This window comes from Glycine max, chromosome 10 (genome assembly GCF_000004515.6).
Source record: "Glycine max cultivar Williams 82 chromosome 10, Glycine_max_v4.0, whole genome shotgun sequence".
Lineage (NCBI taxonomy): Eukaryota > Viridiplantae > Streptophyta > Magnoliopsida > Fabales > Fabaceae > Glycine > Glycine max.
The window spans coordinates 5,539,712-5,565,366 of NC_038246.2; the positions used below are offsets into that span (position 1 = coordinate 5,539,712).

The 25,655-nt window shown below is 32.8% G+C and overlaps 1 protein-coding gene across 1 annotated transcript; it reads right to left on the minus strand.

Annotated features, from left to right (window-relative positions):
- Positions 1 to 2,085: 2,085 nt before the first annotated feature.
- On the minus strand, positions 2,086 to 17,921 carry LOC100809101 (protein fluG). The gene is made up of 18 exons (XM_006588739.4): positions 17,704 to 17,921; positions 16,168 to 16,419; positions 14,915 to 14,982; positions 14,696 to 14,811; positions 14,516 to 14,621; positions 13,946 to 14,102; positions 13,760 to 13,855; positions 13,466 to 13,514; positions 12,526 to 12,785; positions 11,415 to 11,587; positions 5,890 to 6,010; positions 5,765 to 5,817; positions 5,543 to 5,672; positions 5,007 to 5,152; positions 4,115 to 4,303; positions 3,579 to 3,811; positions 2,761 to 2,897; positions 2,086 to 2,353 (listed from the first exon to the last, which is right to left on the minus strand). The coding sequence occupies exons 1-18, from the start codon at positions 17,863 to 17,865 to the stop codon at positions 2,291 to 2,293; spliced, it is 2,511 nt and encodes an 836-aa protein (XP_006588802.1). The 5' UTR covers positions 17,866 to 17,921; the 3' UTR covers positions 2,086 to 2,290.
- Between the last annotated feature and the right edge of the window lie 7,734 nt (positions 17,922 to 25,655).

Sequence of the window (25,655 nt, forward strand, 5' to 3'; positions counted from 1 at the left end):
AGTCGTAACAGAAAAGTCGTAACACCTGTTACGACTTTTAATTTTTTTAACTGAAGTCATAAAAATATTTACGACTTCAATGCAAATCTTATTTTTTTATGACTTTAAAATCATATTTTTTTTAAAAAAATAAAAGTCGTATTTTATTGTACGATTTTAAACTCGTAAAACTATTTTATTTTATTTTTTAATTTTTTTAAAGGTTTACGACTTCAAATAAAATCATAACATATCAAGTAAAATCACAAAAAATATACTAATAAAATCAACTTAATATTATTTATTATATATTTAAATATATTTTTTTAACTTTTTAATTTAAAATAAAAATAAAACCATAAAAAAACAAAAACAGGTTTGTAAAACAAAATAGGACTTCCTTTTTAAAACAAATAAAGTCGTAAAAAAAAAGATTTGCACTAAAATCGTAAATATTTTTACAACTTCAATTAAAAAAATTACAAGTCGTAGTAGGTGTTACGACTTCTGAGTTAGAAGTCACAACCTGTTACGACTTGTCCCGTTTTAGGTAATTTTTTAAAATATACCCGATTGGAAAATTCAAATTTTTTTTACCCTTAATTGATGAAAAAGCCCTCAATTTGTTAATTCTCACTTCTCGTTGACGGAATGCTATTTATAAAACACAATAAAAAAAGTCACAACTCTTCTTCCACGTAGCATTCTCCCGCTAATTATAAAGAAATTAATGCTAATGTGTCTTCAGTAATAATGTTATTTTTTCTTATAATATTTTCTTATTACTTCTCTAGATATTTTATAAAAAAATGTTCAATAATAAATAAATATTTAATATATTATCAAGATAAAAACATTTAATATTTTTTAGGATGTTTAATAATTAATATTATATAAAATTTTAAATTATCCATACAATGCATAAGATACTTGCTAATTATCCAATGACTGCAACTGAATTGACAACATAGGCTAAATTTGTGAAAAAAAGACCCGAGTTCAATTTCCATAGAATGTACTCTTAGAAAGGGATAAAAAGTCTTGAGCATGACTAAATCTCAATCGAGTGATTATACAAAAATTGAAAAAACATTATGGTAAAATGCAAAAAATAACTAACTTGAATGATAAAATGCATTATCATTTAAAACGAAGTATGTAAAATGTGTAAAAGAAGGATAATAAAATTTATAAAATGATAATAGTAAATTAAATAAAATATGAAATTAAGCCATAACTAAATATTCTCTTTAGAAGAGATTGTTAAAGTAACTTTTATTTGGTTTAATAAAATATATTTTTATATCAATAATCAAATTTCAAAAATTACTTAAGATACACAAATTTCTTATAAATACATGAAAATTAAACTATTCATGAACAAAAGTTATACATATAAATATTAGCCACCAACAAAGGATAACCTACTTCATAAGTAAGAAACATACTCATGGTAAAAAGACATGCATTCAATTTTCGTTGTCTATATGAGAATTTTTTTATTGATAATTTATAAGTACTTATATAAACATTCTTTAAACCTTAAGTTTCTCCTTTTTTGGTGAACTCTTAGGATCCAACTAACATAATTTTTTCATTATAAAAAAATACTAATCCTTTCAGATAATAAGATAGTTACTAGTTTAATTAAATTATTGATAAAAAAGAACTCTAACTTGAGATATGATGAGAAAGAAAGCGATAAACTCAAATTTATATTTTCGAAGGAATTGAAGACAGATAAAAGAAGATTTACAACAACTCCTATCCAGCTTAACCAATTGAGTTACACTTTCTTGATAACCCAAACTCATATGTAAGAGTTTTAATTCATGACTATATTAAGGGGTGAGAAGATACTAGGAATTGGTGCAAGCCTCAGGCAGTGATGAGGTTGCGCCGTTTAATATGTTGGTGACCAATGGCAATACGAGTCATAGTTCTAAAACTGGCAACAGGTTTTTAAAAGTGGAAACAAAAAAAAAAACCCAAAAAACTAACAGTTAAAAACAGAAAACAAGTTTTAATTTTTAAAAATTTGAAATCTTGAAACTTAAAATCACTCGCAACTGGTAGTAATTTAAAGATGAAGTTGAGCAATGGACATTGGATAAATTAGTTCATATCTTTCTAGAACAATAAGATACATAATAGATAAAAATACAGATATGGCCATTACTGTTTTTACCCTGAACCATAAAGCTCAAGTGTAAATGCAAGCAACGACAAATGTTCAATGCGAAGAATTCACCTTCACCAGAATCTAAACTATGCTCTGAACAGTCTTGCACAGGAACAAAAAACAACTAGCTCAATAACGGTGTATGAGTTGCTTGTATGCATCCTTGTGCTTCGTGTAATGATCAATTTCAGCCTGACAATAAGTCACATTAAGCATCAAAATTAGCACCTTGGCTACGAAAATAATAGAAAAGATAAGAGCAGCTGTGATCCTTGAGTTAGTTACTAACAGAAATCATAACAAGTTTAAGGACTATAAAGATAGTAAACCCAAATCATTTTATATAAGCAAGATAAAGCATGGTTAAGCTCTTGATGGTTTGGTACAGGACCAAAATTATTTAAGAACGGATAAAAATAAATTTTGAAAAACATGATTCAATAAAAGAAAAGAAAAGAAGGTTCTCTTTTCACTTTTTCTATTTTTTTTCAATCTCAAATAAGCAAAGGCAGACCGCAATTAGAAACTATCTACGTGTCAAAGCATTTTATATTGACCTTATAAGTATGAATTTAAAAGCATCTAAACCAGATACATACCTTTCTGATTGCTTTTATGGTAGTTAGCAACTTATCACTCATAAATTCCTTAAGGAAGTCATCCTTATTGAGAGCATCCAAAGATTCAGAAAGTGATGCTGGCAATCTCTGAAGGGTTTCCGGATTTGGATTTGTATCTGTATCACACATGAAACGAGAAGTTTGTTGTTCAATTGATATTTTTATATACAAGCGCTGAAAATTATAAGAACCTAACAAAAATTTATGCAACCATTATGCAAATTGGTATAAAGAACTGAGAACATGAAAGAGAAAAGGGGGGAAATGGCTGCAAATTTGTAATTCAAACTTGATATAAGTAAATAAAATCCAGTTGATTATCCGCATGCAACGTGCATCCCTGATTCTTGAATTAACTTCAGAGTAAATTACAATGATACCCCAGAGATTTTTTATTGCACATAATTCCCAAACTTCTGTAACGTTTAAAACAACTTTCTAGGGGTACACGATGTCAGTTAGTGTAATGTATAAGGGGTGTCAGTGTAATGTGTGCAATCTGAAAAACTTCAGAAGATATCAGTGTAATTTACTCTTAACTTCATTGTGATGCATAGCCAGCAGAGCTATGTTATGCCAGCTAGAAAAACATTGCTGATCAAGTTGCTTGCAAGATTTCAGAAGAATCATAATATGATGAAAGAAGTGTGTACATATAACTTCTTCCATAAGTTAATACAATCTAACACAAAATCACTAGTTATTTGAATATTGTAAAAGCTTATGGTAGATATAAAAAAACATTATTCACAATGCATGCTGTTACACACCATATTATAAAGGATTTATGATCTTACCAACAGGTTCAGGAAGAGAAAGCTTCCTACGAAGTCCATCAATGCCAGCAGCAAGTATGGCAGCTAAGCCCAAGTATGGATTGGCAGAACCATCAAATGATTTCATCTCAAAGTTGCTCACTAGACCATCAGGAGTTCCAGGTGGAGACGTAGCTCGCAATGGAGCCTCCTTATTTTCGTTTCCCCAGAAAAGGTATGCACCACTCCATGTGTTGGGTTGTAATCGATCATAACTGCAAGGAATTTGAATAGCAAAGTAAGAAAACATAGCAGCATAATTTCAAGAGTAACAAATAAGAGAAGTTCAAAAGATGGTCACTAGCTGATATGTTACTCCTTTTTAACTCTAGATTAACAAATGTATGAATGTCACATTTCTATTTTACTATAATGCTTGTTAGTGAGGAAAAAAATCCTAGTCTTTCACGTAACAACTTAAGCTTTACCAATGCTAACAAAATTAGTAGTATGATAATGCCATACAATAACCTCAGTTTTGGTCAAAAGTGCAAGAATAAGATACTGGGAAGAGCAACCTGTTAGGGAGTGGTGCTATAAATGCCAAAATTGAAGGAAGATGATGTAGAATTCCAGCCATAAATTCCTTTCCCAAAGTTGATATTCCATGCTTAGATGATCTATCAGATGCCATATATACATTTTGGCCATTTCGCGACAAGCTAAGGTGAACATGGGATCCAGAACCCAAATCATCTAATGCGTACCTTCAATATCACAACAGAAAACTGTTACTTCAACATGTTTACATTTGAGCTTTACACTAGATGCAATAAAGAGAGTTCATCAGTTGTAATTAAGTTTTATAAACTAGAGTCTATACATAACCCTCTGTAATAGCATATATATATATATATATATGCTATTACCCTTGCATATGCAAAGAGGCTGTTTTCGGATTCGAACCCATGACCAACAAGTCACCAAGGCACAACTTTACCGCTGCACTAGGGCTCGCCCTCATTAAAAACATATATTATTAATAATTTTATGATAAAAGAATTGATTGTAAGCAAATAGATTGAAAATTATTTATTTTAACATTTTAAATTTCTGGGTATTTTAAAGTGGTAAAAGGAGAAACAGCTCCGAGGTATAACTATATTTTCAAAGGCTATTGGTGTTGTTCAAATATTGTTAAAATAGCGTATATTGAAATCATGAGGGTATTTTATTTACACACACAATCAGGATTTTTCACCATAAAAGATACAAGCATGGGCCTCCATAGTTGAGGGATAAAATAGAATAGATATGCAACATCACAATACAATTATGTCTAGATGGTGTCAAATATGCCGGTATAGTCTTCAAGGCAGGCTTACGATGCAAATTTGATTCTCTTTGGTTCAAAAATCTGAATTACACAGATAGCATATGATCAAACCTATAACAAACTTTGCCGCTTACTTTGGAATAAAGGTTGCCAGCAAGCCATGCTTTCTAGCAATTGCCCTGACAACTTCACGGGTGAAAGTTAAGTTGTCTGCAGCTTTAGTACAAACGGTATATTTCAAAACCAGCTCAAATTGACCTTTTCCAGCCTCAGCATGTAACTACAATACAAAAAAGATAAGTTCAAAAGTTGGGCCATATAATGTGACAACTAGAAAAGAAGTATCAAGCAATGTCTTTAAACATGCTAAAGAGGATGATCCTTTTAAGGACCTTGGTCATGCTTATATCCAAATTGTTCATGTTTGTTGGGCTTTTCAATGCTTACATTCAGTTTTGAGAATGTACTGTTTTGGTAGAGTCCTGGTAATGACTATTATTCTGGTTACATGTTGTCATTATTAGGTTTAGGTTCAAAATTACTTTGAAACTAATCTGGTCTCATTTATGTGAAAGCAATTGAAGATAAAAAAAATAGCATTTAATGAAAATATACAAAGACAAATCATATCTTCATTTACAATTTGATCATGTTAGAAATTCCTATTTACCTGTTCTACTGAAATGCCCAAGGAATGAAGAGAAGCAGCAACTTCATGAAGTATGGGGGAAGCAGCATCAAATGCCGATGAAGAGCAGTATGGACTCGAGTCAAATGGTATCCATTCCTCTTTACCTTCCCTGAATGATTTTTTTTCCCTCAACAATTTAACTAATTGCCACAGTAAATTGCACTATTCAGATCAAAAGATAGATAAAATCATATATGATACCTTGTTATGCTCTTTAAGAGGATAAATTCATTCTCAAATCCTGCATTCATTTCCTGGAAGTGGAAGCAGAGGAAAAGTTAAACACAGAATACTTCCCAACAGATAAGACAAACTCTGCTTCGTACCAAGTCAAATTCATCTTTCAGAATTTTAGAAGCTCTTCTTAAGGCGTCTCTTGGGCAATATTCCCAAGCTTCACCAGGTTTAACACACATATCAGCTAAAACCATTTCATCTTGCTTGTTCCTATACAAAAGACAGTTGCATTAGTTAACAAAATTCAAATTCGACCTGACTTTTCAAGATTCTGTAAAACAAAAAAGCCTACACCTTAAGATGACTTCCATTAAGGAAGAAAACTTCTTGATCCATGCAATTGCTATTTACTTAATTAACAAATACGTCAACAATCAAATACAAAAGTTATCTAACAGAAAGAAGAAAAAGAAATACCATACTTACATAACAAGATAAACAAAACATTAGTGAAAAATTGTGAACAGATAAATGATGCCAAATTGAAATGAGAAAAGGACATTAGGAAATGAAAAATATAGGATATTAATAAAAAAAAATATCTGCTCCCAAATCTTTAATGATATGAGACAGAATAAAATGCCAGTTGAGAGAGGTAAATTGGAAGGTTCACTGTTTTGAAGACTTCATACAATTTATAAGGACTGAAAACAACTACACAGAGCATACCCTCCAAAAATGAAGAAAGTTGTAACTCAACAACTATATCTCACAATTGGTGGGAGGGGGGGGGGGGGGGGGGAGGAGGCTAAGTAGCAATTCAATTTCAACATATTGATCCCTTTATTTAAAGGACAGAAAACAAGATATTTTACTTTCATCTTTTCATTCATTATACATTTGATGAAGAATATTTGAAATTTACATAATATTGTTAGAAATTTGGCTTTTCTGCCTTTTCTTCTCTCCATTCATCTCTACAAATAATACATAGCATTTATAACTACTTTAATGACAATTAATCCTAATTCCTGATTTGTACAACCTAAATTAGGAATCCTAAATATATCTAATTAATAGGCTGAATACTATTCCTAATTTATAATAGGAAATAAATATACATATAACAGAGCAGCTGATTTTTAGGAAGATAATAATGGTCCAGCGAATTCCTTTCCTAACATCCCCCCTCAAATTGATGCGGGCGGTCAAGGAGCATCATTGAGAAACTGATGGCGAGGATGAGGAACAACCTTGGTAAATATATCTGCAAGCTGAAGTTGCGAGGTAATGTGGGGAAGAGAGACAATACGATTATCAAGAGCCTCACGAATGGAATGACAATCCACTTCGATATGTTTGGTTCGTTCATGGAAGACTGGATTGGCGGCAATCTGAATGGCGCTAGTATTGTCAGCATAGAGAGGTGTAGCCTCGGTTTGAGGGAAATCAAGCTCAGCTAAAAGACCACGAAGCCAAATAATTTTAGAACAGGCTAGAGACATAGCACGATATTCAGACTCAGTGGAAGACTTAGAGACCCAAGCTAGCTTTTTGCTTTTCCAAGAAATAAGTGCAGAACCAAGAAACATGCACCAACCTGTGACAGATCTTCGAGTATCTGGGCAACCTGCCCAATCAGCATCACTATAACCCACCAAATTAAGAGACGTCCCAGTAGGAAAGAATAGGCCCCTATGAGAAGTACCTTTCAAGTAACGAATGATACGTCGGACAGCAGCTAGGTGAAGATGGCGAGGAGTGTGCATAAATTGGCTAACCTGCTGGACTGCAAAGGAGATGTCAGGACGTGTAATAGTCAGATAATTAAGACTACCCACTAATAGACGATACAACAAAGGATTAGGTAGAATGTCACCCTCATCACAAAGATATTTGGCATTAACTTCGAGAGGAGTATCTAAGGGAGCAGCAGATTGGAGACCAGCCAAAGAGATCAAATCGTCAGTATACTTGTGTTGATGAAGAAAGAGACCTTTGGGATGAGAATTAACCTCAAGACCCAAAAAATAGTTAAGATTGCCTAGATCCTTCATATGAAAAGAAGCTTGAAGTTGTCGTTTGTTGACACATGATCAGAACCAGTAATGACCATATCATCAACATAAATAAGAAGAAGAACAATACTAGCTGCCGTGGTTTGAATAAATAAAGAAGAATCATATCGACTTTGAGTAAAAGAAAATCCAAGGAGAGTAGTCTGAAAATTTTCAAACCATGCCCGTGGTGCCTGCCTTAGACCATATAAAGAACGTTTGAGCTTGCATACAGCAACAAAAGAAGAAAACAAACCTTGTGGAGGGGTCATGTAAATATCTTCAGCTAGGTCACCATGAAGAAAGACATTTTTCACATCCATTTGATGGAGAGACCAGCCCTTGGAGGCAGCAATAGATAGCACAGTTCTAATAGTAGTCATTTTGGCCACAGGTGAAAATGTCCCATCATAATCCACTCCATATTCCTGTTTGTTTCCCAAAGCAACCAATCGAGCCTTGTAACGATGAAAAGAACCATCAGAATTAAGTTTGACAAAATACACCCATTTACAGCCAAGGGGTTTGACATTAGGGGGGCATGGAACAATATCCCAAGTATAATTCTCCTGAAGTGCTTGCAACTCCTCTTGCATAGCTTTGACCCAACACACATCCATAACAGCCTGTGAATAGCATGTAGGAATAGGAATGCTAGATAAAGTGGCAGTAAGAGAAGTAGGGGAGTAACCATACCTATCTGGTGGACGAGAAATACGGCCGGATCTACAAGGTGCTATTGGTGTACATTCAGGTGACGGTTCAGAGTCGGGAAGGGGCGGGGCAAGAGGGTGCCTAGTATATACATAGCCTGGTTTAAACCGTTCCGTAGCATGAGAAACCTTAGGAAAAGAAGGAAGAGTAGCAAAATCATTAGCACCAGGAGAAACAAATGGAAAGAAATCTTGATTATAAAAGAAAACCACATTCCGAGAGATACGGAAACGCTGGACAACAACATCATAACACAAAAAACCCTTCTGAGTGGTACCATAACCCATAAATGCACATTGAACAGACTGAGCCCCAAGTTTGTGACGTTCCGAAGGTGGAAGGTGTACAAAACATACACAACCAAAACGGTGAAGTCATCATAGCTCGGTTGTATGTTATAAAGTCGAAAGAAAGGAGAATCGACGCCAAGAACCTGGGAGGGAAGGCGATTGATCAAGTAGACAACAGTGGTCAATGCCTCAACCCAGAAATGAGAAAGAACCGAAGCCTAAAGAAGTAATGCTCGTGTGACATCAAGCAAATGCCTATGCTTTCGCTCCGCAACGCCATTCTGTTGAGGTGTATATGGACATAAACGTTGAGAAATAATGCCTTGTTGCTGCAAGTACGTGTGAAACTCAGCAGAAATATATTCCCCACCAGAATCGGTGCGCAAAATCTTAATGCTAGTGTGGAATTGATTTGCAATGTAGGCCAAAAATGTCTTAAACATGGAGAAAACTTGATCTTTAGAACGGAGAAAATATATCCAAGTAAAGCGGCTATAATCATCAATAAATGTCACAAAATACTTGTACTTGACATGTGATAAGATAGGCGATATACCCCAAACATCACTGTGAATAATGTCGAAACATTTGTCAGCACGATGAGCATTAGAAGGAAACGGGAGGGTTTTGCTTTTAGTAAGTTTGCATACAGAACAATTAAAGGATGAACCAGGAATGGTAATTTTACTGCTTAAGAATCCATTTTTCAGTAAATGAGACAAAACAACTGAATTTGGGTGACCCAACTTTTTGTGCCAATCCTCATACTTATTTGGCACACCAGTACAATTAAAAGACAAAAGTCTAGGTAGAGTAAACTGGAGTGGAAATAATCTGCCCACTTTAGGCCCCGTCGCGATCACCTTCCCCGACACCTGATCCTGCACAACACAACCAGCCCGAGAGAAATTAATATTGCAATTGTTATCCACCAATTGTCCAACCGAAATTAAATTAGAAACAAGTCCAGGAGAGACAAATACATCACGAAAGGAAGGAGTAATATCACCAACAGCAGTGATTGAAAGAGTATTACCATCAGCAATATGAATGTTTTGAGTGTCATTATAAGTGCCAACGTTGTTTAAATGTTCCGAGGTACCAGTCATATGATTGGAGGCTCCAGAATCAACAGACCATGGTGAAGATATATCATTAGACTTACCCTGGATGCCTAATGCAGAAAGCACCATTTGCTGCACCATCTCTGGAGTTAAGGCATCAGCATTGGTTGGGACAGAAGTGGGTGTCTCAGTCATAGAATTAGCTGCATGAAAAGCTTGCACCTGACGCCATGGTGGTCTAGTGGGACAGTCCGTGATGATATGACCACGTTGCTTACAATAGTTGCAAAACTTCTTGGTGCAATGGCGAGCAATATGACCAAATTGCTTGCACGGATAACATTGAACTTGTCGTGTATCACAACCTTTGCCTTTATCTTGGGCAGTATAGGCAACAACAATAGCTTCCGAAACAGAAGAGTCACGGGACAGAGCTGGTTGAGTGAGAAGACGTTGTTCTTCCCGAAGCAGTTCGCCAACACATACACATCCAGAGAAGGAAGTGGGTGGCGATTTAAGAGAGCAGCACGTACAGCTTCAAATTTAGGTCTAAGTTTCATGAGGAATTAGTCCCGTTTAGTGACCTCATAAACCTCTTGAACAGAAGCCAAAGAAGTTTTCGAAACAGCAGCATGAAGTATAGCAGAGTGTTCAGCCCATAAGTTCAGGAAATCAGAATTATATTCATGAATAGAGAAATTAGCCTAACTGTAATTGGCTATGTCCAATTCCAACTGAAAGCATTTGGCGGAATGGTCCTAATTGAAAATGCGGTTGAGATAGTCCCACATGTCTTTGGCAGTAGAAAATGAATGCAGGTTATTGACCATTAGAGGCTCAATGGACCCCAAAAGCCAAGAAATAATCTGGGCATCCTGCGTCTCCCAAGCTGCCAACTCAGCCATGGCCGTGGGTTTAGAGGAGGACCCATTGACATGTCCCCTCATGCCTTTCCCTTTCAAGAACATCTTGAACTGAAACTCCTAAGCAGCATAGTTCTTGCCGTTAAAGCGAACACAAAGATTCTCCATAGTCATGAAAAGAAAGCCAAGAGCTCGTGCTCAAAAATAAAAGGGGACAAGAACCAGGAACTGAAACACGAACCACGAACGAGAGAATTACAAGAACAAACCAGGAGCACACGCAAACAAACGAGCGCCGGTGTCGTGCGTGCGGCCAAGCAAGGACCAAGACGAAGAACAGAAACAGAATCACGAATCAAGTGCGAACACAAAACTGGAAAGACTCACAATCACGAATCAAGTGCGAACACAAAACTGGAAAGACTCACGTTGCTGTCATGGAGACTCGTGATACTATGTTAGAAATTTGGCTTTTCAGCCTTTTCTTCTCTCCATTCATCTCTACAAATAATACATAGCATTTATAACTACTTTAATGACAATTGATCCTAATTCCTGATTTGTACAACCTTAATTAGGAATCCTAAATATATCTAATTAATAGGCTGAATACTATTCCTAATTTATAATAGGAAATAAATATACATATAACAGAGCAGCTGATTTTTAGGAAAAATACTAGTTACCATGGAATTCTTGTTAGAGTAGACAAATCAGGCATTAATCTTGTTTCACCAACTGCAGTTAGACCAGACCCGTCTGCAGGTCCATCCATATAAGAAGAGAATCCCAAAGTCGCAAATGCTAAGCCAACCCCATTCTTTGCAACAATATCATTGAAGCGTTTTTTAGGAACCGCCTGAAATAAAATATGACTTCATCACAATATGTAATTTAAAGAAAAGAATTCCTAAACTGTGTGTATTGATCTTTTATGGGCCTGTACAGCCAGAAGTTTAAGTGCCTAAGAGACATAAATTTCCACTCACAGTAAGTGCACAAAGAATGAGGGGTATTCTGTATTACAAGTTACAAGAGGTAAAAAAGGACAGCAAGATGTCAAGAACACTTCTCTGTGATTTCTAATTATACTTACATTTGAAGTTAATGTCTCAGTCAACAGGGGGAAATTTTCATTTTATTTTTTCACTTTGTGACATAAACCTGAACTAAGTATCCTAGATGTGTCTATAAGTCCAGTAAGGGGTTATGTAAACCAGTTACAAGTCAATTTAGTTTGCAATAGTTTCTCTTGAGATTGAAAATGTATCTAGCATCCAATGTTATTCCTGACTTCTGTTCACTGTGGCAACTATTCAATCGTAGCTTACTATTTTCAAGAACTTTACCAATCTACTCCCGCATTTGGAGAAATTTCACAATAGCAGTAGCACTTAAGGACAATTATTACCAAAAACATAAGTGCAAGAAAAAATGCAGCTAAATTTCTTATACTAGTTTTCTCCTGGAAGACAGAATGGTATAATGCAACTGATACAATATGTATTGATGCGAAATGATAGATAATCTTATTTCATGGGTGAATTTCATCTTTTTTTCTTCTTTCCCATACTAATGTGATATATAGAATGAAATATGAAAGTTACAATTTACAGCATGATTGGTGTGAGTCTGTGACAAGCATGCAATTCAATTTGATTCCAAATGTAAAAAGAATAAAGAAGTGTTCTACCATTTGAACATTGAAACATTTTTCTCCCAAGGTTCACAAATAACAGGTTTCAAGCTACAATAGATATGAACAATGAAGTAATGGAACACTAGAGGGAAACTCACACGACATCTATGCTGTCCTGAACCATCAACCCACAAGATACGAACAAGTGACAAATCAATGTCTAAGCCATCATTCAGCTTTTGGGGCAAATTACTATGTGAACTAACAACACCAATAGCTGAACTAATCTTGTAGAAGTGGATTGCATTTCGAGCAAAGATGTCCTTTGCAACTTCCACAGCCTCAGGAATTGAGAGATCACCATCAATGCATGCATCACGTAGGACAGAGAAAACAACTTCGCGAGACTTCTTCGCACCTGTGAAAGAAAAACTCATAGCTTTAACCAGTAATATTCACATCATGAGTTAAGAGGTGGAAATTTTCAAAGACAGTAGAAGCAACAAAGAGTTTAACATCGCTCTCATTTTTAATGTACAAGAATTTCAAGCATTAGTTCTGTAGAATCAGGACGTCAACTTCTTTGCCACATTCTAAGCCTTTGGGCTCAAAAAAAGTTAAGAACTTAAAATATTCAAAGGCTCATAAGTTGAAATCATAATATCTGAAATCTGATATATTTATCAAGAGTGCTAAGAACACTCTCTCTAACACACTCTTTCTAATTGGTTAAAATTTAATGAAAACTACAACATCAAGAGAGAGAATCCTTAAATATGATGTGGACAGAATCACATTTCAGTGTTCAAAATATCATAAACATGCCAATATGAAAAAACAAAGAAAACTGGCAACCATAGTAGACCTACCGGGAAACTAGCAACTACCTTAAACAAAACAAGTAACAGGTGTCGAAATTTCATGAGTCAGGTACTCAGGTGTATATATCAAGGCAGCAAAGCAAACAACATATATTTCGTGACAAAAAGAATAAGATATGCTTCAGATGGCAACATGCAAGAGAAAATAAGCAGAAGAAATTCAAACACCACAACAAAGCACTAAGAATATTAGCTGTAATAATAAATATTAACCAACCTAAGTAAAATGTTTCAGGAAATGCATAGCCATCAGTACTGAACATCACCTGCATTGCAAAGTTAATTCTTGTGAGACATCAAATGTTGTGGCCAGAAGTCATTCCCTTGCTATTGAGATGTTTCGTTTGATAACTCAAGTTCAAAAAGATTCTAATTTCATTATATAAGATTCTTAGTCGCTTGCAATTTACGCATAACACATGATTTGTTGTCCTATTTTTTAGCGCATGGTACTTATACCTGAAAACTTCTATTCTTAGTGAAAATTTATTTGGATTTCTTATATTGTCACCTTATTTATTGGAGCCAGCTCCAATAGCTCTTTCATTGAAGAAATCATCCCATGTACACTCAACTTTGGAATTGCCAGTCCAAAATCAAGGTAGACCTGAAGGAGAAGATTGTGTTACCTGCCAGTTAACCAGCAATTCAATTTCAAACATACTAATACCAAGCCATTGAGTTGTAAATTGTTTGCCTGTGAGTAAACAGATGCTAGATACGACGCTTCCCTTGAGAATGGATAGGATGCATGTAAAAGAACAATCCGAGACTTCAAATATCTCTTGTCCTCAAGAACTGCACGTAGATGAAGAGGATTGGACAGTCGCATGTCCAAATCTTTATCCCCAAAGCTAGTAAACAAAAGAACAAATTAGTATAATAAGTAAAAGTAGGAGATATTATCAAGCAGAAAATCACAGTGATATTGTGCCCTGACAGCTGTAAATAGGAGAAAAAAAAGCTGCTTCTTTGACATTTAGGAGAAGTGTGGTAAATCCTAGAAATGGGCAAAGCACGTATTAATATCATCTTACTAACATCAGTGTGGTGGTGAGACTGGAATGTAAGATAGTCCCGGCTCAACATGATTTACATGTTCAAGTAACCTCATTAATTTAGGTCCTGTTAAACACTTAGAAACTCAAATTGTTTCAATTGAACTTAGCTGAGTAATTTTTTGAAATTCCCAAAGAGCTACCCTCGTCCCAAGCTTTTATCATATATTCCCCACAATTATATAAAACAATTGAAACCCATCCATTACCCTGTGTGTATCTGCATTGGCAAGTCATAGGATTGAGCAACTTCCAAACTTTGTAAGAAGATGTAGTCAATAAGATTTTTGTTTGCAATACGGACAGGCTTCCCAGCTGAAAGTATAGAATGGTGAGTAAGAATATCCTGAAACAGATCATATTAAAACCAAACTGCACACCCTACTCACCAATCAACACCTGCCTCAGCCCCTCCTCAGCATCCTTTTTAGTCACATTAGTATTGATTTCTAGGCCACTGCGGTATGCAGCTATGCTTTTCAATCCAAAGATCTCACCAGAAACTGTAACAGTATTGCTAAGGAATCCAGCTAAAACATTATATACTTATAAAGCTAAGACCACATTATGTGTGTTTGTGGAGAGCAGGAGAGACATATAAAGGATATGATTTTAACTTTGAGACAAAGGCTTTAGTAAATGAATCCACTGTCCAAGAAGATCCATCAGGCAAGTCCTTCAGGGAACATCAGATTTAGATATATAAATAGCTTATACTTAGAGGAAGAATATAAATACAATTGCAAATAGAAGGATGCAATTAAACAGGAGTTGGCAAAATAAGCAATTGAGCAATTGCATCTTCCCCAACAAGATTTAATTTCTTCAAATTTGCAATTTGAGACTTAACAGCTGCATAATAATCCCCAAAGATAATGAAACATTCATTGTTCAGAAAAATAAAAGACAAAAGGAAACAAAATTTGATATGACTAATTATATAACTATAGGCATCAAGCAAAGCAGAGAATGCATCCTCATTTGATCAATTAGGGTTCTCAGAATTCAGAAAGCAAACAGCTTTATGGCCTACTATCATGCTCAGATGTCTTGGACATCTAAACATCCTAGAGACTATAAGGATAACATTCCTTTTTTTCCAGTCAAACACAATAGGATGTAAAATGTTGAAAAATAAATCTCTTGTCAGTTTCTTTCTTCCTTTATTTTTCCTTGAAGCTATCCATGGGCACATGTGTAGGTTATTGTTTAACACTCAAAGTTCACAAAATCCAAACTGAAGTTATGATATAAAGTTAATTAAAGTATAATTTAATTGAAATTTTTATTTCTAACAAAGACTACGGAATCCCTTCTTAATGAAAATTCTCAGACAGATTATGCTCAAGACATTCAAACATTAATTAGCAGAAAACACTTTAAAAAACCCTGTAAATAAGTAAGCAAATGAAGCATTTGGAATCAATGCACCCATAATGAAAGTCCATAAGCAAAACTACTGGTCTAGAATGAATCTAGCAAAACACAACATTTTTTGTCTCCTTGTTTCAAAACTTTTGTTTTTATTACTTAATATTATCAAATACTTGCACAGAAAGTAAGTAACACAGATGTCTCAAATTTTGAAGGCCTAAGCTCTAGCTTAAAAAATACAGTAGGGATTCGAATATATTATTCTCCTTCCTGCATAAGTAACCAAGTTGAAATGAAATACTGCAATGGAATTTCAGCAAGCAAAAAAATAAGAAAAAAAAATAACCCAAGAGAAGAACAGACTATGTAGATGGCATGGCTACCAATACAAGTAAAATAAAGAGAACAATAAAGAACCTAAAACAATATAAGATGCCTAATAATCATGGGAATGCAGATTAAAAGTGAATGTGTTTAGGTATCTCACCTCATCAAGGATTTCCTCAGCCAACCGTTCAATTCTTAAGATTCTACCAACAAGAGGTGTAAAACTCCTATGCCATTCTATATCATGCTTTTTGTCCAATTGTAAGCCATCATCAATAAGTATGGCAGAGATTCTTGCAGCTTTGAAGCATGTTGAGCAGATGGATTGCATTCCAGATACTCTACGGTGTTCTTCAACACCTTGCAAAGATAGCTCGGATCCATACAGCTCAGCAATTTCTCTTAAATTTCTCTGACATTTCATAATAGCCAATCATAATAAGATTCGTGACTAAAAATAAAGTTTCAGTAACAAAAATTCTACAAGATAATACTTTAGCAAATATTGGTTGAACGTTCAAGTGTTAACTAATACATAGTATATGCTAAAATCAGCACCAAATTGGCAGAGACACTATGGTTCATGGAAAAGTCAACCTGACTCATGTAACATAACTGTTGAGGAACTTGATAAGTTTGCATTCATATTGCAGGCACTTTGAGTAGCTTACACTTATGAAGTACTATACAAAACAGTAAGTTTAAAACATAATAAATTTTATGTATTGCTCTGTATGAACAGAAGATGAAGAAGGGTTAATCTTATTTGATTTCCTCGCTTTACCTTCTGTTTATCACTAAAGAAATACATATCTCTGTTAATATAATCTAAGCATAGATTGTTTTCTTTGTTTAATACAGTGACTGCAGAATGTAATCCTCCTTAAGAACAAGCAAACAGCCAAAACCCAAAATAATCAATTAAATGCAATATTCTTTAAAGGCGAGTGCTAGCAATACATTCTCCAACATACTGTTTTGAACACATTCTTTTTTAGTGGTTAAAATTTATTGAAAACTATAAACTCACAAATGAGGCTCATTTAATAAGGACTATTATGACCCACATAATTTTGTGATTTCTAACAAATTTGAAGTCAATAATAGTAGAGAGTATGTTACAAAAATGTGTTAGAGAGTGTTTTCTAGCATTTCTCTTATTTAAATTCCCAAAGTCAAAACTACAAATCCTTTTGAACGTTCAATAACTACTCATTTTCACAAAAATGTGGCATCCTGCAACAATAAGGTTGTCCACAACAAATACATAGGCGAGCAACCGGAGATATAAGGTTGACCCAGCGATTGGGAAAGGAGGAAGGGCGGGGGAGAGGTCACGGTTCGAATCTTCCAATTGACATTTGTAACAAAACTAACAAATTTGCCAATTAAAAAAAAAAAAAAACATTCGTGACCAACCATTGAGTGAAGAATGTTCACAGATGACACACCTCATCAACCCAAGTTAGTTCAGAGCCGTTGACTTTTTGACCGTTAGAAATATCAATCTACATCACTCTAAATCCGCAGCATAAAAAAAACAATTAGAAAAATTCAAAACCAAAAGAAAAAATGTTGTTCCAAGACCGTAACAGAAAGTAGATGAAGCAAGTGTAGCAAAAAGCTAAGAGAGTAAAGGTGATTGACCATTGACCAAGGTGTTGAAAAAGGCAGAGAGAAGAAGAAGTTGAGTTACCTTGAAAGATAGAGTGTGTGGTGAGAAAGTAACAGCATCACCATAGGCTTCAGAGAAGGCATGGATAAAAGCAAAGTTGGAATCGAGAGAAACTATGTTGTGAGCATGAGCGTCCACCAGCTCCACCTCTTCCACCGCTTTTCTCAACTCACTCAATTCCATTTTCAGTGTCTCCGTGTGTTCAGAAGTCAGAACTTGTTAGAGTCATACAAAACATTGGGTTCGGGACTATATAATATACAGTGTTAAAATTAAGTTTTAAGTATTATCATTACGTAAAGAAAAATGTTTCTTACAGAAAATAGTACATAGGATATTCTGTGGCGATAATTTTTTCTCTAAATTACAATAAATATTAAAAAAAAAATCAGAAGATATCTCACAATTTCTAAGTCCAAAATCTTAAATTATCTTATGACTTTTACTTTTTTTTTTCTTTTCTAATGTTAAGAATTTTTTTTTTTAATTGTAATACGTTCTTAATTTTTTTTAAATGGAATTTTGAAGTCCTAAATTATTTACGATTTTAAAATCGTAAATTTTTTTATTTAAATTAATATTTTTAGTTTTATTTAATATTTTATATGTTGTTTTATTTAATATCTTTATATATTTTTTTATTTAATATTTTTATATTGTTTTATTTAATTTTTTTGCTTTTTTATATTTTATTTAATATTTTTTATATTTTTTTTCTAATGTTAAGGATTTTTTTCCAATTATAATATATTTCAACGAGTTTAACTTTAAAGTCGTACGTAGAGCTATAGCTTTATTTTATCGGTGCTTCATTTATAAAAAAAATATTAAATGGAATAATCTAGAAAATATTAAATAAAAATATAAAAAATATCAAATAATACAATATACAAAAATATAGAAAATATTAAATAAAAATAAAAATAATATACAAAGTTGTATATTTTTTAATTAAATTAACATTTTTAGTTTTAGTTTTATTTAATATTTTCTATATTTTTTTATTTAATATTTTCTATTTTTTATATTTTATTATTTATTATATTTTCTATTAATAAAACACTAATAAAATTGTGATTATATGGACGATATTATAGTTAAGCTTGTTATAATGCAATATAATTAAGAAAAAAATCCTTAGCATTAGGAAAAAATATAGAAATATTAAATTTAAATATAAAAAACAAAAAATATATAAAAATATTAATTTTAAAAAAATTATTTATGACTTTAAAGTTACAAATAATTTACGACTTCAAAATTAAATTTTTTTTAAAAATTAAGAAATAGTAAAATTTATTATTATTTCAATAAAAAATATTAAAATAATTTACGAATTTGAACTGAAGTCGAACAATATGTTACGATTTATTCTTCTGGGTATTTGTTTAAAATTTATTCTATTTCAAAAAGAAATTAGCCCTGAAAGATCGTTTCGCCATATTCTGCACAAATTGATCTGAATATAGTACAAGAGGGTTATATTTCCATAAAGTCGTGGAATAATATAAATCCGATCCAATTGACTTTTTTTAGTAATTAATAATACTACTTTTAATAAACTTGGAGTATGCGAAGATTTTCTCACGTGGCTAGAGTATGCATAAAGACACATCTGGCATGTCTAGATTCGTGCAGAAATGACTGTGACGTGTTTTAATGTAATATAATGGTTAAAAATTAAATGAAAATAAAAGTAATGATTTTGATTTTTTAAGTATTTTTCTATCAGATTCTCAAACATGCACAATATTAAGAATGCTTGTTTTGGTTGAGAGTTTAAATAGTTTATAATGATAGATGATAGTGTTTGATTTTGATCATATTTTTAGTTATATTTGTTTTCCATATTTTTATTCATTTTTATGTTTCCTTTTCGTTTTTATTCAGAGACCACAAGCTACTCATTATTAACCTATATATATATATATATATATATATATATATATATATATATATATATATATATATATATGTATGTATGAATTATGTACTACTTATTTTATTATTTGAGTTAGATCAACTAGGAGTATATATAGTTAAGTTTAGGTTGAATTTCGTTTAATCTATTACCGACTGGATAAAAAATAAATTAGATTTGGTTAAATTAGATTTATATAAATTTTTTATATTAAATTTAAATCAAATAAACCTATATTAATAATGGATTGAGTTAGATTGGATTTATAAATATAATAAATTAATTTCATTATATTCATAAATCCAATCTAACTCAACCCATTATTATATAAATTTATTTGATTCAAATTTGATATAAAAAAAATTATATAAATCCAATTCAACCTAATCCAATATTCCATCATTTTTAAATGAAATTTTGATATAACTTTTGAATAATTTTATGCATTTAACACATATTAGTGTATATGCTACCATCCACTTTCTCCACAATATTTAACTGTGTTTTAGGATCACAAATTAATAAATCAAAAACAAAATATAATAATATCTATATATATATATATATAACTTTTTAATTATGTTATAAAATTTTATTGAATATAAATATAATAGTATAAAAAAACCTAAATAGGAAAAGATAAATATGAGACTAAGGCTCGTGTAGTAGACTAGTCATATCATTGTGTGTTTTCTCATTTTTATTTTTAATAAAATATATAAATAATAAATTAAAAATAAAAATAAATCACATCAATGAATTGAGTTAGATTTGTGCATTTAATACCAAAACCTAATACTCAATCTAAAGAATAATGATTTTGATTAAGTTGCATTGGATCTTATCCGAATAATTTAAAAATTTAATTCAAAGTACTTCAGTTGAAATAGATTAACTTAAGTTTATGAAAATTTTCATGGCTTTACTTATAAACACCCCTAAGTTCAACTAATTTAAGTTGCATGCTATTGAGAGGACCTAAAGGGAAAGATTGACCCACATAGCCAACTTTACCTATCTAATATTTTTTATGTTGTACATTCCTAAAATTATAATAAAGGAAAATACTTAACATATATTTAGTTTTTTTTTTTACAAAAAAAGGTACACCGGGGATTAGGCACCCCCAATATCAACATATGCCCACCTAAAGAATTACTATTTTTTTTTACTTGGCAAAAATTATAATATATATATATATATATATATATATATATATATATATATATATATATATATATATATATATATATATATATATAAAGGAAATGCCTATGCAATACACATCCTCTACCAAGACAATGGCAGAAAGGATCAAAAGCTAATCATACAAAGAAAAGAACATAAAAACAGGGGGTGAAAAGCAGTACTGCCTAGCTTTATTTTGTAGTTAGTGGGGGACTCTGAGTGATGCATCTGTTTTTCTGTCTTATGCTTCTTAACCCTGTTTTCATGTTCTTTACTCTGTACAGGCACAAATTGTAACAAGTTTCACCTAAGTATAACTATTCAATTAATTCATAGGCACTTGAGGATTTCTCTAAGAGCAAGAAAAATGACATCCGAGAGATTCAAACCCATCCCATTCTGTTCCACCTTCATTTTATTTTTACTTTTACTTTTTTTCTATTACAATATATATCACATATTTTGTCTATATATTAAGTTTTTATCTCCCTTGTATTTGTTAACTCCATTTCATCACAATTTGAGATGAAGTGGAGAAATATCAATACTCTACAGCAGACGTGCATGTGATGCATTGCGCACATGTAATTAATTGCTCTCAGAAATCAAGGCTGTATCAGTGTAAGAGTTGTCTTGTTTGAGCCATAACTACACTCTGCAATGGATGGATTACGGTGTCCCTACGCCCGATTCTTCTTTCAAGGCTTGAAAGGAGTGAAGATAATTAATTGAAAACAGACATCGATTGTACACTGTTACATCCTAGCAGGTGTGCCATATATACGTACAAGTTGAAACGGCAGGGAACTTGGTCCATGCATGAGGTAAACTGCAGCTGAGTGTCCTTTCGGTAGAAAAAAAATTAAGATGAAAGTTTTAAATTAAAATAAGATTAAATTACTCATTTGATTCTTATAGTTTCATGATTCTTATATTTTTTAATCTCAATAATTTGAAAGTAGTCTTTTTAATTTCTATAATTTATATTTTAATTCTCTTTTAGTTTTTATAGTTAAAAGTGTTATTTTTAATCTTTATAATTTATATTTTAATTATAATTTAAAAATTATAAAAACTAAAAAAATAAGAATAAACGACTTAAAATTAAAATGTAAATTATAAGAACTAAAAAAACTACGGTACTAACAAAATAAGAATAATGAAATTATAAATATCAAATGAGTAATTTAGTCTTGTAAAAAGATCAATATGATATTATTTTTTTTATTTTCAATTAATTAAAATAAGGGTTACAGTAGATTAAATCCACTGTAATTTAATTTTTAATTTATTAAAAGTTCTTACCTCAACCTTAAGCCTAAACACACAATTCTCTCACTCAGCCACCACCGCTGCACACCCTCGTTGCCATCGGTGTTCAAGATCATGAACCGAAAGAAAATCGTTGCACACCCTTTGGTCTGTGTCCATGGTGGCGATTCCCAACACCGTGAATTTTTTTCTCTGTTCTTTGTTTTGTATTTTATTCCTAATTTCAGATTTTTCTTCTCTCCTCGTCAGAGTCGCCGCACACCTCATAGATGTCTCCTTCCAATTTTGACATCCACATTGTAGGTTCACAAATTAGTTTTTAATTTCACTTTGTGTCTGTTTATTTGATTGGTTGTTTCATTATTTTGTGAATGACAAAGTTGGGCCAGAGGAAGCTTAACTAACACACATGCATTTTGAATATGAAATGCTGGGTGCTCAACTAACACAAGTGAAGCGAGAGAATCTTGTAGATCTTCTCAAACCATTGCTCCAGAGTGGGTGGGTGGCTAAACAAACACAACACACAATGGTTTTTTGTTATGACTTAGTAGCAAGTACTCATGGATTTGTATTATCACAACTACTATAGTTCTATTGTGAATTGTGATGGTTATATATATGGAAATGAAATATTGTCATGCATTAATTTTATGTTTAACTAGGTACTGTTTTTATATTATTTTCAAATAAGTATTGCTTTTACAAGTTTTGATAATTTCCTAAAAAAATAAATTTAATTAAAAAATATAATTACCTAAGGTTTCCCACTGTATTATAGTGGGTTCTTATTGTGTAGAAAATACACTATATTACATATAGTTAAGTCGTTTACATCACAATGGGTTTGATCAACCGTAAAAAATTCACAGTAATACAATAAGTTAAATCCACTATAATTTGTTATACATGTTAGTCCAGCTCCATTGTTACTCATCACTTATTGACGGGTAAGTCCTTTATATTATTGATGATCAATTTACTCATGACTAAATCCACTATATTACCTTCTACTTACAGTGGACTAAGCCTGTCGTATTACAAACGACTTCTTTGTGACCATTAATAAAATTTACTGATAAAGGTTTTACAAACAAACTCATAGCCCACTATAAATCGTCTGTTTACAGTAAAATTTCGCTATTACAATGGGTTTAGAGGGAACTCAATCGATTTTTTTTATCAGTTCAATAAATAGTCAGGTTTTAAAATATCAGGAAAAAAATTATCTTAAATTGGTTGATTCTTGTTAATTGGACACAATTTAAATGATTAAATCGATCCATTTTTTTTAACTCTTCTATTTGGTGGAGGGATTTGTGCAAGGTGTGTGCTGGTCAAAATGAGTCCAAGTGGTTTGATGAGTGTGTGGAGTGGAGGGTGGGGAGGGAAATAGGGTAGAATTTTGGCATGATTGTTGGATTGGCCATGAACCACTAGCTCATGTCTATCCTAGAATCTTCTTAAATTCTAATCAAAAGGAGGAGTGTTAACTCGTTGGCAAGTGTACCAAATTTGTCACAAGTAGTAAAATACTCAAAAGTTCGAGTGTCGAATCCATAGAGACTTTGTTTATACTTAGATTAATGCAAACCCAATTTAAAAGCAATAGATAAAGAATTTAAAATATAGATAAGAAAATAGATAAGATAAAGATTTAAAGATCAAAATAGAAGATAAAGAAAATAAAGAAAATAAAAGTAAAAGATAAGAAAAATAAAAGATAAGATAAGAAAAATAAAAGATAAAAATAGAAGATAAAAAATAAAATAAAATCAGAGCGTGATAATGTTGGGACCTAGCATGCCTTGTTGTTTGCTTAAGATGTATGAGTTTATGATTTTTCTTTATCAATTTAGGTGATTCTATTCTATCCACGTCTGTTCATTTATTTGTCCCTGATTCCTTAGGATGACAAGCCTATTTTACTTACTTATCTCCCAAATGTCTTTGAAAAGATTCAATAAATAAAATGCATGAATATTTAATTCTAGATGTTTGCTTTGATGCATAGGCATAATGTAATCATTCTATGTCTAGTAATGATTTTATTATGATATCCTTTCTCCTTGTTCTATTAAAGGTTACCCTCTCTCAAGCATCTAACCCCTAAAACTGATACATGCATAATCTCCTTAAATCTTAATTAAAGATTACCCTCTCTCGAGCACCTAACCCCTAAAAGAATATAAAGGTGAATAAAGCAAAATAAAAGCAGAAAAGATAATAGAATAGAAAATATCTGGTATTGCATTGATAAATAGTGAAGAGTACACCATACATTGCTTTGGCTTTTAGGTCTGTCAGGCCCTAACTGAGGGGCTTTACAATGAGAGGGGGTGAAAGAAAGAAAATGAGTAAATGATTTCCCCTAGAGGGGATTCTGTAGTGGTCCCTTTTCCCTTGGTCTGACTCTCTATTTATAGCTACTGAAGTGGACTTAGGCCTTCGTATGCTCGTTTAGCGCGCGCTTAGCGAGCTTCTCTCGCTTAGCACGTGTTGTTCTGGTGTTGCGTGCTTAGCGTGTGTTGCGCGCTAAGCACAAAATTAGGCTGGGCCTTTCTGATTCCTTTTTTTTCTTCATTATTTTTTCACCTTTTTGCTTTTTGCCACTCTAGTTTTTATATCTGCAGCCAGGATTTAACAAAACATCAATTCTTAACAAATTAACACAAATAACTGCTAAATAATTATTTTTTAAAGGAAATTTTACTTAATTTTCTATTATCAAAGTACAATTATTTAGCAGTTATCAAAGAGCCTATTATTAGGATGGGTTTGTGGGATGAAACTTTAACTGGAGACGGTCTTGGTTTGAGTGGGAATTACCCATGGTGCATAATTTTTTTTCCAGCTTATTGCTATTTGTACGCTTGTGAATGGGGGAAGCTATTTTTTTGGATTTGGAAGGAGCACGGTTCTGGAAACTTGATGGTGAAATCAGCATATGGTTACTTACTTGCCATGGCTATTGGTTCCCATCAATCTTAGACCTTTGAGTCTCTATGGAACCTAAAAATTCCTCCTAAGATCATTACTTTTGTTTGGAGAGCTTTGTGGAATGCTGATAGCAATACTGATAGAAATAACAGCACAACAGACCTAATACCACTACCTTAGGCAGTTATAACAATTCCACAAATTAGTTGAGTAGGATGTTAACAAATTCTGTTATAACAAATTATATTATGTTAGAAGGAAAGTATTATAAATATGTAAAGAAGTGGAATTAATGGGATATATCAGAACAATTATCTCAATTAGTTTTCCTTAGTTTCTTAGCAGTAGTATAGCAGTAGAGTAGCATTCATAACAATTTGGTCCGACATGCCCCTTCTTAGTCGCTCTTCAATGGCGGATGCCGATGCCGAACCTTCTGTCGCCAGCCTGGATCGCCTCGAGGCCGCCATGGCCAAACTCCGCAGCCCAAGCTTCCATGGATTCCAATCTCTATGCATCTCAACTTCGTTTCGCAGCGACCCAAGCCTCCATGATCTTCAAACTTGATCTCATTATCCTGAAACTAGATACCATGATATCCCGCCAATGCTCCCCATTTCCTTCTTCGGTGCAGCCACCGCCGCCGCCAGCT

Bases quoted from the DNA above. Each gene is read 5' to 3' on its own strand.
- LOC100809101 (XM_006588739.4), bottom strand. From the start codon at position 17,865: ATGGAATTGAGTGAGTTGAGAAAAGCGGTGGAAGAGGTGGAGCTGGTG. The intron at 13,515-13,759 runs GTGACAATATAA...TTTGCAATGCAG, and splicing joins AGCTGGCTCCAATAAATAAG to GTGATGTTCAGTACTGATGG. The intron at 2,898-3,578 runs GTAAGATCATAA...TGTGTGATACAG, and splicing joins TTCTCTTCCTGAACCTGTTG to ATACAAATCCAAATCCGGAA.